The 16,467-nt window shown below is 38.9% G+C and overlaps 1 protein-coding gene across 3 annotated transcripts in view; it reads left to right on the top strand.

Annotated features, from left to right (window-relative positions):
* Positions 1–16,467, top strand: part of NCOA7 (nuclear receptor coactivator 7) — a 46,650-nt gene that overhangs the window by 11,354 nt on the left and 18,829 nt on the right. The window contains exons 2-7 of one of the 3 annotated variants that reach the window (XM_010707332.3): positions 8,853–8,932; positions 9,792–9,899; positions 10,826–10,927; positions 12,013–12,138; positions 13,747–13,931; positions 15,336–15,988. In XM_010707332.3, the coding sequence (XP_010705634.1) occupies positions 8,894–8,932; positions 9,792–9,899; positions 10,826–10,927; positions 12,013–12,138; positions 13,747–13,931; positions 15,336–15,988 (1,213 nt within the window). In that variant the 5' untranslated portion in view covers positions 8,853–8,893. Of the gene's footprint in view, positions 1–8,852; positions 8,933–9,791; positions 9,900–10,825; positions 10,928–12,012; positions 12,139–13,746; positions 13,932–15,335; positions 16,403–16,467 lie in introns of all 3 variants that reach the window. The other 2 variants (XM_010707331.3, XM_010707330.3) reach the window with 2 other exon arrangements.

Raw genomic sequence — 16,467 nt, 5'->3', positions numbered from 1 at the left:
TTCAGCTCCTAAAAATATTTAAAAATATTAACCTGATTTACACTGTGAAGTAGGACCACCTCTGCAGGGGATTTTTGTCCCACTACCAGCCTTCAGTCTTGCACAAATCACAGAGAATCGCAGGTGTACAGTTTGTGTTGAATTTTAGACAACTGAACAGTCCTTTTTTTGTTTGCTTTCTTCTTATGGAAATCCTACACAAAATGAAGCAGTGATTTGTATTTCAGCATTTGTATTTCGGTTATATCTCCAAGAGTAAAACTGAAAATGGTTTAATAATCCACCTCTATCTCCTAGGTTTTTGCTCAGCCTTGATATGTATTTCAGCCTTGTATAAGGAAGTACTCTTTTGTGTCTATGAGAACTTTGTTAATGGAAGCTTTTTGCTTGTGGCATGGGAATTTGATTTAGAAGTGGTATGAGCTGTAATTGGCAGAAGTGTATTTTTTTTTTTTCTCTTACCTGTCTTATTGTCAGAGATGCTCAGGATAATTGTTTCTTCACATTGCCTACGGTCATTCAAAACTATTATGAAAACTAAACAGTTGTTTAAAAGCAGCCACAGCTGTCTCAAGCCTGAGGAAGGATGCAATCTTTGTTTTGAACCACAGATAAATGAAGTTTGCTAGTGTACCCGGTCTGTCTCAGATACTTAGGACACAGAAGATTTAAGGTGGTGTTTCCACTTGCACAAAGAAAAGTCTGTGTATCAACTTACTTATGGACAAAGATAGACAGATAGGATCATTGCGGCTGGGAAGCTGGGAAAACATTTTTCTCCTATCCAGCTGATATCATAACTTATTCTTAACTTGTACTTAGCAACGAAACCTGCTGTTTGCAAGATTTGAAAAGCGGAGTTGTGATCCCAAAGACTCCTCTTTTTTTTTTTTTCCCTGTATATATTAATCTGTCAGAAACCTTTTCTTCTTTTAAACTTCTTTACAGAAAGGGTTGTTAAGCACTGGAATAGGCTCCCCAGAGAGGTGGTTGAGTCACCATTCCTGGATGTGTTTCAAAACCATTTGGATGTGGTGCCCAGGCACATGATTTAATGGAGGGTTGTTAGTTAGGGTAGTATGGTTATGTTGTGGTTGGACTCGATGACCTTTAAGGACTTTTCCAACCTGAGCAATTCTATGATTCTACGACTTCTTACAACAGCTTTGCGTTGCTTATTTTTGACCATTATGGCTACAACAAGAACCCCACCACCCTTTCCTTATGTTCTCTGCTTCCTCCTTCTCCATGACACCTGATACTCACATTGCGAATGGGCTGCTTTGTGCCTGAAAACACTTGGTGAGAGCATTCCTGGGAGTCACTCCTCTCCACTTCTTAAGGATGAGTTGCACAGGAGCTGGATGCAGAAGCTGCCCCACCCACCAGGATCCACTGTTAGCCAGGGAGTGCTTGTACCATCTCCATCAACAAGGCATAAGCTTGCTTTCTCTGTGGGCTTTCTGCACTTTGGTAAACATCTCTATGACCTATTTATTAAGTAGTGATTCCTGCCCACAGAAGTTGCTTTTGTTTTCTGTCTGATATGAAGTTATCTGACCAGAATCCTTCCTATATCTTCAGACAACACCTACAGTGCCAGGAGCTTTCCACCATCCCTGCCTTTGCTGGGCACCCTCTGCACGCACTTGCTGCTCATAGCAGCTGCATCGTCTTAACTTTTTCCTTTCTTATGTTATAATATAATGCAACATAAAGATTCATCCAGTCTTCACTCTTCAGCATTTCTTTTCAGCTTCAACATATTTCAGCTATTGCCCTGTTGTTTTTCAGATGAGATTTAGAGCTGAAGCACTGGACTGCTGGCTGCATCTCGCTGTTTCTTTACAGTAATGTGCTAAATAATCACAGAATCACAGTGTGGCCAGGGTTGGAAGGGACCTCAAGAATCTCCAACCCCCCTGCCACATGCAGGGCCACCAACTTCCCCATTTAATACTAGCCCAGGCTGCCCAGGGCCCCATCCAACCTGGCCTTGAACACCTCCAGGGATGGGGTAACCTCTCTGGGCAGCCTGTTACAGCACCTCACCACTCTCTCTTTAAAGAACTTAAATCCTCTTGGCTATTGCAGCGTATAAACTAACTCTCTGAAATAGTTGTTTTTTTTCCCCTAGACTTCAGTGACCTTTTTCACTAGATCTTTCCTCCTCCTCTTGCTTTTCTAACAGTTTCTCATAAAGGAAACTTTTAATGCTGTGGTGTGCATCTTGCTATCTTAGCCATGGGAGCCACTTAGTTGCTGGGCACTTGCCAATCTGTGTGATGCTCTTGTACCTCCATGCTGTCCCTGCAGGGTTTGTGTGTCCTGCTGTGTCCCCCTCCGTTCTGCCTAATGTGAAAGTGCCAGCAAAAGAACAGCAGTGATGCCTCCCTGTGCCGCATCTCCTTTTGCTTTGCGTTTTAGCACAGCATGTTCCGATTGTAATCAACTGTTAAAATCTGTTATACGTGATATTGCTTTGTGCCCCTACAGTTTAAACTGGAGCACCTAAACCCACACTTTGTAAAGGAAGAAGCAGGCAACTTTAAGAGAAATTTAAGCTCCTTGAAAATATTTTCAGTTTTCCGTGTAGAAGCTGCAGTATATGAATATTGCATGAATCTCAATTATGAAGTGAATTCTTACTTAAATGTTGCTGAAAATATTAATTCCATTTATAGTAGAAGGAGTTACTGCCTTTGTTACATCAGTTATTGGAACAGATTGTGACTTTGTTTTGGGGTCCTCTGTTTTCTGGAGATCTCTTAATTTAAGACATACCTGAAAAATAGCTAGTGTTGAACTACAATCAACTGTTAATGAAAACAGGGAAAAATTATCAGGGCATGAGTATTTCAAAATAGACATGACTGGATTTTTATTGGTCTAGGAATTACCATTCTCCTGTGGCAGAAGTTTCAATAACTGAAAAGTACAGATGTGATCATGGTGAATGACAACAGATTTATTGTTCTAGATTTCAACAGCAGAGAAAGAGGAGCCAAATGTTAATATGATTCAGTAGAGTGAAAAATAGAGAGAAGTAAAGGTGAGGGCTTGGCATGAGGTTGTCAGAGAAGTGGAAGCAGAACTGAAGAACGGCAGCTCTTATGAAGCTGAGATTCACCTGCATTTGACAATAGCTGAAAGCAGGGCTTTGTTACGTGTAGTAATTTCAGTATCAATGCTGTTCAGCAGGATAGCTCAAGGATAATGAGAAGAAAATTGCTTGGAGAGACAAAGTGAAATCATCAGCTGCTCTATATACACAGCATTGCTCGATGTTATTAAAAAGTTGGTTTAGAAAGTAGAGATAAAAAAAAAAATTAGTTCAGATAAATTGATTTGTCTCCCCTCTTCATCGTCAACCGGTCCAAGCAAGGGCCTTCATATTCTTGAATTCTTTGCGTCTCTCTATAATGACTTAAGTGATACTTATTGTATTATGTCTCTGTCAAGATAGTTGGTATTGAGCCTCATTCACTGATAAGAGGAAGCTTTGGCTGCGTAATCTCTTAAGCAGTGTTCTGATTAGGTTACTCCAAGTGATATCTGTCCTCTTATGAGTTTATTGCCTTTTAGATTCTTGTGAGCTGCCTGCAAGTTTTCACTCCGTAGTGCTTGGTACTCAAGCTGTAAATAGTATAATTTTATTTCTTCATAGAGATGTAAGACTGGATTGTCCTAAAATGGTAGTGAAGTACTCAGAGATGTGGAAAAATATCTAGTATATTACGGTTTTAAGGAAACCCTTGTTATGTTATTGCATAAATTAATGACACCTTTACATCTTGAAAACTGCATGTAGTTTTTCTTCTTCCATCCAAAAAGGGCATATTAGAAAAAGAAAAAATCAAGAGACAGCCTTTGTGATGAGAGAAATAGGAAGGAGTGTGAAGTATGGTAGTATTCGTCAACCTAAAAAAAATGGCATTAAAAAGGGAGAATGTGTAGAAATCTGTGACGTGATATGCAGAAGGGGACTTAGGATGGTTTATTTGTTCATCTTTTAGATAATATAAATCAGGATGCTCAGTGAAAATCAATTTTAAATTTTAAGTAGAAAAAGGGAAGGACTGGTTTATGTAGTGCAAGATGGTATATTGTGGGGTTCACTGTCATAGGATCAGTGTGAGGGTCTCTGAAGTGCAGAGGGACTGGGCAGACTTGTGGATGCTGCTCCTTTACCTTGAGAAATCCATCATTTCTAGAAGCCTAGGAAACTGCTCAGAGAAAAGATTTCTGGTTGCATGCTGCTGAAGTCTTTGTTAAGACAGAGATTAATAAGTAAAATGGACTTTTGGTCCAACTGTATTGCCTCTATTCTCTTAGGCTACTGAGTTTATTTACCCAGTGTGGGAAGCAGTCAGTCCTTCAACTCTTTGTTTACTTCTGTATTTCTGATAGCATTACTGGACATCAGCTATCAGGCCAGTTCAGGTGTCATAACTGCTATGAAAGCTCCTCAAGCTGATTCTAGCCAGTTGCAGGTTAGTTCATAACAGCAGTGGAGATGGTACCTTGCACTGACACATCATATGCAGATAAAAGCAGCTCAGGATTCTGTTGATGCTTCTTGACCTACCCTCATATCTTTATACAGCTTTTTACATAGTTGCAGAGATGTAGTTCTCCTATCATGCATGTTCTGGATAATAAGCTGACTGACCTCTTACTCCTTCAATAGTTGCTTTCCAAATTATTGCTAGGTAACTTTTTTTTTTAAGGTCTCCTATAGGATTACAAAATGAAATATGAACAGACTGCTAGGAAACTGAGTCAGGTATAAATATATCAAGGGCAGAAAAATTTCCATTCCAAACCCATCGGTTTTTAATAGGCATGTATTTTCTTGCATGTTCTCACTCAGCATTCTTTTTCTCATTGCTGAGTAATTTTACTATTTTTGCATGATTCCTATTTTACACGTTTCCTGAAAAGATAGAGAGGTACAGTCCACCCACTCCACCCTTTTCCTTCAAATGCTATATGATTCCATTTGCATTAACACCTAGTCAGCTATCATATTTGTACAATGCCATGTTAAGTATATGTGTAATGCAGGAAACTTGCAGGGCAGAACTCTGAGTCACTTCACCACCAAGCAGATGCCCAAGTTCAAAAAGTAGCCAGTGGCTTGTATTTTAGTGCCTGTGAAGATATACATCTTCTCCATTTCTCTGCCTGAAAGAAATGTGATTACTGAAGATAAGCCTGACTAGCCTCTGTCATACCTGTGTGTGCTCTGAGTGTCTTTGGGACTACTGCCTTCAAACAGTCAAAAAAGCTGGTATCATGAAGAAGAAACTGGAAAGAATAAGAGAACTGGGAAAGTAATATATTGTTTTTCTACTTTCTTTGTCAGATTTTATTTTCTACTTTATAATTCTTCATGCAGAGTGTAGTTTGTGACCTTGGCCCCGCTAAGTGCACAGTAAATAGAGAGGGCAGTATTTGCCAGACTTAATGGATTCACTGGAATTATTTCTTCTGATAATCTGATTTATTTTTTTTTTTATAATTTCAAAACTTTACATGAAAAATCGAAAGCATCAAGTACTGAAGACTTTTCACCTTGGAAAATAATATGATGATGTTTGGTTAGGTGGTTACGATCAATGTAAGAATGGTATCCAGAATCCATTGTTTTTTGTTTTTTTTAAAGTTGTCAAATTGTGGTTTTGGAGAACAGGGGTACGCATATTATAATAGCTTCTTTTAGGCTATGCAGTTAAGAGTCTGTAGGTGAGAGATTAGCAGCTGTAGGCATCTTGCCTTCAGGAGGTAAGGTATGTAAGATATTTTTTCATGAGAGAGGAAGGACAGAAAGGAATAGCTTTTACTATTATTTTTGAGACAAAACTTGGCTCTCCGTAGCATCAGTCTCTTGATGGGTATGTGATATTGAAGTCATTTGCTTACTCCATTTCATATCTTTTCAAAGCATGCAGAGTACCTGTCTCCTGACTTGTGTCCTTCAAGGAAGAGTAGAATTGAACTTGTGGCAGCACAGGAGTCAGCTTTGCATTATTTCATCTAGGAAAAGCCACAATATAAACTAATAGTTTTAGGAAATGGTAATTGTTTTGATAGACAGTGAAAAATTGTGAAATTCCAACACTGTGAAGATGGGAGGAGGTGACATGACAATTCTTTAATCTTTACTTCAGCTAACAGCACGAACACTTCTTAGACTTTATAGAAACATTTAATGTTAAGAACCAGAATCTGTCAGATATACAAATTAATCCATCAGAGCTAAAGTAAATTAAGATACCGTGTGAAATATTCTCTTGTCATCTTGGAAAATTACTTAAATTAAGTGGTGCTTATAAAACTCTGAAAAAGATATCTAGGAAATAACCATTCCCAGTGTGCAAAGGAAAGGTTTTTTCAAGAAGTTCATAAATATATTCCAATTTTATATTTGTATATGCTGTTAATGTTTTAGCTGTAAAATTCAACATATATTTGTGCACATAGCTAGTAGACATGAAAGAAAAAGCAAGCCACTTAATGGTTGGGGTTCTTTAGGATGCATTGACCTTTACTGGAGAAAGAAGGGCTGCATTATATTTATTCTAAGCTCAGCTCATCTTTTGAACTCTTTCTGTCTTTAGTTTGTCTAAACTAAACTGTTTTGGATGTTCAATTATGTGTAAGTATCTAGATCACTTTACTGTAGTGCTTCACAGTTCTGTTGCAGACTCTACTAAACAAACAGACCCACAGTTCTGTCAGCCAAGAACTGGAGTGCATCATATGTCTCCTTGCAACAGTATTGTAGGTTATAACTTTTGACTGTATACTACATAATTTCCAAGCTGGAGTAGCTAATGCAGTTGAATGTACCTGAAAAGTAAGGTGTTGCAAGGGGAGTGAGGTGAGGGAGAGAGAAACCGTACTTTCTCAGGTAAGAAGCTGTAGAGTAGAAAGTTATCTGTATTGGCATACTTTTTTTGTGGTGTCCTTGTGCCACAGTGACTTAGTGGTTGCTGATGTCATCAGCTGTCAGTCATCTCTCCAGTCTTCCAAAGAGAAAGTCTTGGTATCAGCTAAACAGTTTTAGTTCCAAATAGCAATGGTTCTACTGGGAACTGCATTACTATTCTTCCCATTCACACACAAACTTAACTTCATGTTCAGCAGGTATAAATTCTGCCTCTTTCCCTCCATCTCTCCGGGCTACTTTATTTTTTTTCTTCCTCTAAGGTCTTGTTGATGCCTGTATAGTGAGTATTCATGCATGTTGTTTCAAACAAGAAAGAGTTTTTGAAAATGTATTAGAAAATGTGTCTACTTTTTCCATCTTATCTCTCTTGGCAAAAAATCAGCATCGTCCTAATGTTCCTTATCCTACCTCTGCCCTTCAGGCTACGTGTGCTATCCATGCATATTTAAACTGTGTATTTGATCCTTGTTTTCTGCCTCCTTGATGGGAAGATTTGTGTTGTTATCTCTAATATTGTTAACCACAGCACTTCTCATGTCAGTGTCCTGGGAAGACCATTGGTTGTGTCTGCAGTACTACGTGCAGGTATGCTCAGCTGAGCACATATTGCTTTGCGGGCCTCTGCAGGCTGAAGAAGGTCCCTGAGTGTGTGGCCTCAGTGTTTTGAAAGCACTGTGTTAGTCCCTGCACCAGTCTCAAGGTAGAAACCAGTTGCAGAAGGGCCAGGTGTGACCCACTTGTGGGCCCCTCCCTTCTTTCTGTGTACATTACAGTTGGTTATATTAGCCCTCTCCCTTCTTTTTACTACTGTCTGCCTCTCCTTCCTTGGAAATAGCAAAGGTTGCAACGCAGCCTGAATGCAAGCCAGGAGCCCTGCCTTGCTGTTCCTCATCCTTTCTCCCCTGGCCTTCTACCCAGTGCTGCTGATTTGCACAGCAGAGCATCCCCCAGGGGGGCAGTGTCCCCAGAGCCCTGCCACTTGGTCTTCTGGGCCTGGCTCTGCCTTCTCCCTTCTCCCACCCAGGCCAACCTGCAACACTGAGAGGCTGGGGGCACGCAGGGCAGCCATGCACAATCTCTCCACCTCTCGGCCTCGCTCCTGGAGCTGGGGCTGTGTACCAGCCTCACCCCCGCCAGGTAGGCAGACATGGGTCCTTGGTGCAGGGTGAGCCCATGAGGATGGAGCTCACTGGCTTTAGGCTGGGTGGGCAGTGAGTGGCTTCTCTGATCTTTGGTTTTGCTGTCCCTCTGCTATGGTAAGAGTGAAAAGGAGCAGCCCTGCTTGCGCTGCCAAGTACTGTGCATGCCTCTCTGGTTCTGCAAGGGGTTGTGCAGGTGCACTCAGTTTTCTGTGTGCTAGCTGGCAGAAAATGTCTGCTGAATAACCCTTAGGCTTATACTACTTAACACTTTATTTTACTACTTTATGCTCACCTGTTTTACAGGACTGCTGGAATACTTCAAGCTTCAGAGTTGGAAAATAGCATTTAATTATGAAGTACTAGTAGTGAAATGGTGGTTAACCAATATCTGTTGTGATCGTATTGGTGTAGTATCAGTGCATATCTTCATAAGCTGGTTTCTCTCTCTGCCAGCTTGTCACACAAAATGCTTATATCCGTTAACAGAATTGCACAGTAACCATGGAAGAGCATGGAGCAGCTTGGCATTGATACGCTATCATGTACAAAATTCTTTTAGAGTTCCTGAGTGATCACTAATTGTGCTGCACTTGATGAAGAGTTGCCTGCTTTGCAATGCCTGTTAATTAATAGATACTTTTGATGTGTCCTTTTCCATTTGCAGCTACAGTTTGCACATCCTGTAGATATCTTTTGAAACATGTTGATACACAAACATCTTAAAAGTAAATTATAATCTTTTTCCTCCTCTTTAGATGGCAATCAAAACAAAACCAATGAAAAGAAAGAGAAGAAGATGGTTTCTCAGAAGCCCCATGGTACCATAGAATATACTGTAAGTATTGCACTGTGGTTTGTTCATATCTGCTTTTTGAAAGTGGAATTGTTGTGGTTGACAGTGAGCCAGTGACATAAAGCAGAAAGCATGAAATGAATACTAAATGATATGTTTGTATGTATCTCAGTAGGATTTGTTCCAGTTATCATTGTGTGAGGAGAGCCGGGCTTGCATCCAGAACTGCTGTTCAGCCCAGGTGCTCTGCCTTTTCTCACAGCTGCCAGTCCTGTTTTTATTTCTGCAGTGTGACCCTGTAATAGGATAATTGGTTTTGTTACTTTGAAAAATACTTCCAGTGTTGCTCAGGGGCATCAAGCATGTGCTTGATCCTGAGATGACTGTGCAATCTTTCGCTAAGCTGGAGCACTGAAAGAGCAGTCTGCTGCTGTCACAGCTGGGAGAACTACCTTTTGTGTGGAAAGTCTCTGTGTGCCATCCAGGGCCCCTGAACAACACTTGCACTCGACCCACACCCAATGTCACTGTAGAAAGCTTGTGTCCTAGCTGGGAACAAAACAAGTGTCTGACTTAATAAGACTGCTGAAGGTGTAATGAGTTTTCCAGTGTGTGTCCCCTTTCTCCATTTGCCATTTAATTCTACTTAGGGTACTGCTGCTTTAAAGTTTTGTGACAAAACGAGTGGGGCATCTATAACATTTCCATTTTTTATCTATTGCATAGTGTGAGAGAGGTGTTTTTTTTTTGTATTGACTTTGGCTTATCATACGATCTGTTAAAAAGGGAGTGTGTTCTGTCATCAAATCTATTCCCTGCAAACAGTTTTAGATAGTTACAGTCCAGCTGTTACACTGTATGTGAGTGCCACTTTTATCTTAAGCTTCAACTCTTTCTTCAGGCTGGAAATCAGGACACCATAAACAGCATAGCATTAAAGTTTAACATCACCCCAAACAAGCTTGTGGAACTCAATAAGCTTTTCACACATACAATTGTTCCAGGCCAGGTAAATCTTTTATGTTTTATATATCTGAAATCTGATTATTTGCTATGCATCTGAGGCTTCTTATTGCTTTCTGCATATGTTTAGGTACCTAGATGCAAGGATAATGGACAGTAATTTAGATCTTTCAAATGGCAACTTTATGTGGAGCTGATGGGGAAGGGGGTGGGGGGGGAGTACTTTTATAATTGCTGTAACTGATGTCCATTATTTATCTGTTGTCACTAAAGCTTTAAGAGAACTCTGAAGCTCAAGAAGGGAATGGAGCTGTTGTAAGAGAATAGAATTTATGGAAAGGCTAGGTAAATTGTATTATATGATGCATTAAAGAATTAGAGAGTTAGATACAATCATTGAAATGGCTCTTTGCCATTATTTTGGAGATGAGTCAGTCTCCCATAAAGTGGGAAATAAATAGACTGCTTGTGAGAGAGTCAACTAAAAGAAATGCAAATGTGAAGACTAATACATGATTTCTGAAGAGCAAAACTCTGAAGTATCCTGATCTGCAGATGGGAAAACTGAGGCACAAAGAAATAGCAATATCAAAAAGACAGAAGCTGGGTTTAAGCGAAATGATTTTGTTTCTCAACATCTTACACCATTTTTCAGCTGCTAGTTTTGTGATTGTAATTGTAGCAGGAGAACATGGGATTATAGTTTTGGAGGGAAAAAAAAGGTCCTCTTTGCATGGGAAAATGTATTATTTTCTTGCTTGTTCTGCAAAATAAAACACTGACCTAGATTGTGTAACTAGACTGCACATACTCCATCACCACTCATGTGGAAAGATTCTAGAATTTGAAGTAGTTGAGTGTATTGCAATCATGGACAATCAATATTGAGTTGTCCTTCTCGTAGAATGTTGTATTTGTAGCGAATAATTTTTTAAAACCTGTCTTAATGTTTTTACATGTTTTTGTATTTAGATTCTCTTTGTACCAGAAACAAGTGTTGCCAGGCTGCCTTCTTTCAGTCCTGGTGCTCCCATTTCTCCTTCATCATCAGATGCTGAATATGATAAACTCCCTGTAAGTCAGATGTTGGCTCACACTAGTCTTATGTTCACAAAATGTTTTCTAAAACTGAGATTCGGGACTGTGTAAATAGCTGTTTTTTGAAGTTACAATTCTGACCTCGTGTAGTGTTATTAATTACTGTTATTAATTAGTGTTAAGTAATATTTTAATGTGCTGCGGTACAAATTTTACCGCTTTACAATAATCAAAATTAAGGGTTCTGTCTGAACAGAGAGATCAAGTACAAGATCACTTGGGCCTGGAGTATATCAGAGCAGTTGGAAATAGTGGGTGATTTCTAAAGAATAGAAAGTTGGATGTGGAGAAGTATTTACTGTTTCGCCCTGGAAATTTCTGTACAGCTCTGCAGTCTTTCCGCTCTGTTCTACAACCTTAATCCTGCATGAGGATTTCTTTGCATGAGAATAGTAATTTGCCAGAGCAGTCAATTTCTTGCTAGCAAGTGTACTATGGTTGTACACAAGACAAGACCACTGGATTTAATCTTTGTGAAAGGCCTTGGTGTAACTGAATGTTCATTTTACTTGGAAGGGTGGTTGTAATTAGTGTTTTCAGGGAATGAGCTGTTCATCTGCTGATAATAAAGCAATTAGACGTTTCAAATTCATAACTACTTAAGAGAGAAAATGGAGAGAAGTTTGGAGTGAATCATTGTGTTTAACTTTAGTCCTACTAATCTGTGCCTTCTGCATGGGAATCATACCAGTGCCAGTGGGATGCACTGTGTGTGTGGAAATCTTCGGCATGGATGGGGTAGCAGGACTTGGCCCTCTCTTAATGAGAGTACCTCATTAAAACACAGTAGACTTACTTGACTTGACATTTGAGTTTCTTGCCTGTTATTTGGAAGGATTTTTTGTAATGTAAGATTTTTCTTCCGTACCACATACTGCATTATGTGTGTGTATGTATCTACGCATGCATGATCACCAGTTTTCTTCCTTTTAAAATTAAAAAAAAAAAAAAAAAAGTTGGTTAAGCTTGTTTTTTTTTTTAATTATTTTTTTAGTTGCCTGAAGTTTAGAAGTAGATGATTTTGGTCCTGTTGCTCTGCACTAAGCTTTTTCTGTTTTAAGGATGCTGATTTGGCAAGAAAGGCCTTCAAACCAGTTGAGAGAGTCTTGTCTTCTACTTCAGAAGAGGATGAGCCTGTGGTTGTCAAATTTTTAAAAATGAATTGTCGTTACTTCACAGATGGTAAGGTATGTAGAACTTGGACTCTGGTGACTTTTTTTTTAAGATTCTTTGAATGCAAAATCTGTGTGATTAAGTAAAATTTTTGCAGCTATTACAATGACCATTTTATGGAGAAGCAGCTCTACTAACCACCTTCATTCCTTTATCATGCCTTGACCAGAAATATCTGCTTTAGAGTGTACTGTTAGACACAGAAAACTACTCTTCAGAGCTCAGACGAGTCAGGATTAGTTGTCCATTGCATCAAGTTGTGCAACAGCTTTGTAACAGATGAACACTTGCCAGTCTATCTTGTTTACAACTTTAAGCTAAATTTTAACTCTTTCCAGATCAGTGTTTCCGAATGTGACCAGGTTGATTCTGCACTTACAATATTAACCTTTTTATTAGAGTACAAGATCTTTTCTTTCTTTTCCTTAGAGCCATTCTTGTGACATGCGTGTTCTTGCTGGGATTGCAACTCTGAATTTTACAGTGGCCATTTTGGGAGAGAGGGCATAGTGTTTGTGAAGTATCTTGATCCTATTCTCAAGGTTGCAATAGTTTAGCTGTCTACTTTCTATACCTGCTGTTGTTGACTCCAATTTCAGATTGATGTGTCTGCATGTTTAAGTTTTCAGGTTCTCTGAAATTGATAATTCTGGCGGTTCTAACCTAATCCTACGACTTTTCTAAGAGTAGATTTGCATTTTTTACTTCTTTTTGCATGAAGTGGATGTGGACTGTATTTAATCACTCACAAATTTCTGTAGTCTCCTATTTTGTAGAAAGTAGTGGAGGACTACTTGATTTCTTACATGTAAATTAGGGCAATACTGTTGCATTGTTGTGTGATGCTTGCTGAGTGCAAAGGACACATACTGTTTTTTGGCCTTGGGACTGAAACAGCCATTTGCAGTCAGAGCAGTGGAATGTGTGACAGTTTGAAACATGGTCATGTGTCAGAGGTTGAATGCTGGATAGTAACTGATGCAGTCTTTTATCAAATCGGTGGCTAGGTCATGTTTTAGCGAATTAAATGCATCTTTCACAATTGTGCAAAATGTGCTTGGATCAGTAGTACCAGGAAAGAAGTGATTTAATAGTAAGTACTTATGTGTAGAAGCTTTCTGCATGTACCTTTCAGAATTCCAAATCAAGATGATTTGGAATTCAGCTTAGCACAGTAACCTTGACATATCCATGGTGAAGACTGCCTTCAGGTATGCTAGTTTCATATAAATACGTATGCTGTATGAGACTGGCTGTAGCTCAGATGAATTTGTTTGTTTTTAAAGTTCTCTACCCTGTTTTGTCCGAGGCTCATTAATTGTCTGTAACTCTAGATTGTAGCAGTCAACACTGAAAGTTGAATTGTTCAGATGTTCTTCCTTAACAGATCTGAACTTGAATGTCACTAAGAAATCTTTTTCTTTACTCTGCTTATGATGTCTGACTTGATGCAATTGGAAAAATGTTTTGTTATCAAGCATTGCATGACAGGGATATAAAAAAGGCGGGAGAGAGGTTTTTTGTTTGGCTGGCTTTTTTTTTTTTTAAGACTAGCAGTCAGAAGCCTTGTAAGTTATGATAAGTTAATTATATTTGGTATGCTCTTTGTTCTTCTACTTTAGGGTGTAGTTGGAGGAGTCATGATAGTAACTCCAAACAACATCATGTTTGATCCGCATAAATCTGATCCTCTGGTAATTGAGAACGGCTGTGAAGAATATGGGCTAATCTGCCCCATGGAGGAGGTTGTCTCTATAGCTCTCTACAATGACATCTCTCACATGAAAATTAAAGATGCATTGCCATCGTAAGGAGTGTTCTTTCCTGAACTTATTTTATTAAATTTTCCCTAACAGTCATGGAAGGGAGGTGGGGGGGAAGGTTTAATGCAGCAGAATAAGACAAACTGGGAGAAAAATGCCAACAAATGAATGATTCATGTATGTTCTTTTGTTTACTTCTTAGTAGACTTTAGTGGCAGTAAAGAGAAATGGGTTGTGAGTGTGAGAATGCCAGTGCAAAAGAGACCAGTTAAAAAATATTAATTAAAGCATTGGTGTTGTGCCATGATTGGGCTCTTGCACTGTCTGGTCTGTAGGAATATTTCAGCAGAATTGAAAAGAGTTAGACTTTTGAACCATTTGATATGTTATTGGAATTGTTCTGAGAGGGTTGGTTATAACTTTTGAAGATAACACCTTAACTGTCTCTTACAGGACTTGTAAAAATATTAATTTGTAGAATATTTCCAGTTCAGAACCAATTCAGAAGAGTTTTGGTAGTTCGCATTTGCAACACATAACAGACTTCTGGGCATGGAGAAGATATTAGTTTAATTTACATGTAGTGTAACCACTGCTTAATTTGTTCTAAGCAAAATTTTGTCCTCATGGGCAATATTTACTTCCTAACTGAAATTCATCTGTTTCTCCATTTTCTTAGTTTCAGTAAAATTTTCTAGATGTTTGTGTTATCTTCATTACCAGACGGCCTACTAATTAACTTCTGAGTGATGAAACTCTTCTATTCTCATTCACCTCAGATTTTATAGCAGTAAGATGAAGCTTATGCAGTTTGCTGTTGTCTGCTGGTTTTAAGAATTTTGCATTGTAAAATGTTTTAAATGTCTTGCATTAAAAATAAATCTGTGAGAGTCTGCATGCAAGTAGCATAACTTAGTGCTGGATAAAAGAAAAAAAAAAAAAAGAACTGTTGCCAGTTATGTTTGTGGAAAACATATTTAAACAGCATATATCTTATCTGCGATTTGCTTTCTTCTCAAAAATGCATTTTTACTGACTTGGGGAGCATGAAAAACATTGAACTACCAATGAACAGAGCCTGACAATTCTCAAGTGTGGAAAGTAATAATACTAGTATGATAAATGAAATTTCAGTAGCTAAATACATGTCCAGTTTTTTTGGTTACTGAGCTTCTGATAACTTGTACGTTTTTAGTATGTGTGCCATTTCTTCACCTGTGTCACATAGTCTGCAAAGTGTTCTTGTCATTTTAGTTTGGTATTTTCCTTTCCACATTTTTTTCTTTAAACTCATTCATTTCTACTAGTGTATATTTATTTTGGAGAAAGTAATTTTTAGTTGAGTTTCAAAACTTAAGTTGATATATTATTCATTTTTTTTCATTTTTTTTTTTCTGTTTCCATTTTGCTTTTAACATCCTATGTACATCCATCATTTTACCTGGCAGTGACATACCAAAGGATCTTTGTCCTCTGTACAGGCCAGGAGAATGGGAAGACCTTTCCTCTGAGAAAGATATCAATCCTTTCAGCAAATTCAAGTCCCTTAGCAAGGAGAAGAGGCAACAGAATGGTGATTCACCCAATGTTCCAGGTGCCAAACAGATAAATCCTTCAGATAAAGAAAAGTCTGTTGATTTTGAAGTTCTTCAGTCATCTGAGAGTATGGGCTCAATTAAATCAAAGTCACTGGAGTTTTATAATAATATCACTGCCACTGAACATTTGGAAAAGTTTGCTGCACATCCACGTGTCAAGGAGCCTTCTGAAGAAAAAAATGTTTCAGACATCAGAACCAAAGAGGACTCCTTTTCAGGAGGAGGAGGGGATGATTTCATTGATCTGGAAAAGGTGCCATCTCCTGTGGATAGAGGGTTGGACAGGAAAATCTCATTAATGGAAGGCTTGTTGGCTGACCCCAGGGAATTGGGGAGAACGAAGCAGCAGGTAACCAAACCCACTACAGAAGTCCAGGAGCACTTCACAGTTGATTCCTTGGAAAAAAAGGACAGTGTTGACCCTAAAGCTGATTTAGACTTAGAGCTATGTGAAAAACAAGATGTTATTCCAGAAGTAAACAAATGTGTCAGTTCCCCAACAGGTAAGGTGGAGACTGCATTGGACACTAAGAAAGAGCTAGAGAAAGATAAACTTATAGAATTTTATCTCAATAAAGATGGGAGTGGGTCTCAGTCATCTGAAGACTTGCACAAGGCTGCAATCCAGGAAGGTGAAAACAATAAAGCAGTTGGTATAGACCTTACACTTAGCTGTTCAAAGTCCCAAGCTGATGAAGTCCATACAGTTAAAAGTATGGAGCTTGATTCCTGCTGTGTTGGAAGGAAAGCACCTTCATTAGAAAGCAGCGCAGCAGCAGCAGAGGAAAAGGATCTCAAAGAGTCTCTGGACTCTTCATTAGTACCAGCTATAGACAAGACCTGTCAAGAAACACAGTTAGACAATCAATCAGAGGTCAGACTGTGGCTGCTGCAGAAAATTCAAGTGCCAATTGAAGGTAGGTCTCTGGTTATCCTTGTTTCCTCTGAGACTCGGACAGCATTATGACGGTAACCTTTGCAT

Source organism: Meleagris gallopavo, chromosome 2 (assembly GCF_000146605.3).
Source record: "Meleagris gallopavo isolate NT-WF06-2002-E0010 breed Aviagen turkey brand Nicholas breeding stock chromosome 2, Turkey_5.1, whole genome shotgun sequence".
Taxonomy (NCBI): domain Eukaryota; kingdom Metazoa; phylum Chordata; class Aves; order Galliformes; family Phasianidae; genus Meleagris; species Meleagris gallopavo.
This window is presented reverse-complemented; position numbering and strand designations above follow the sequence as displayed.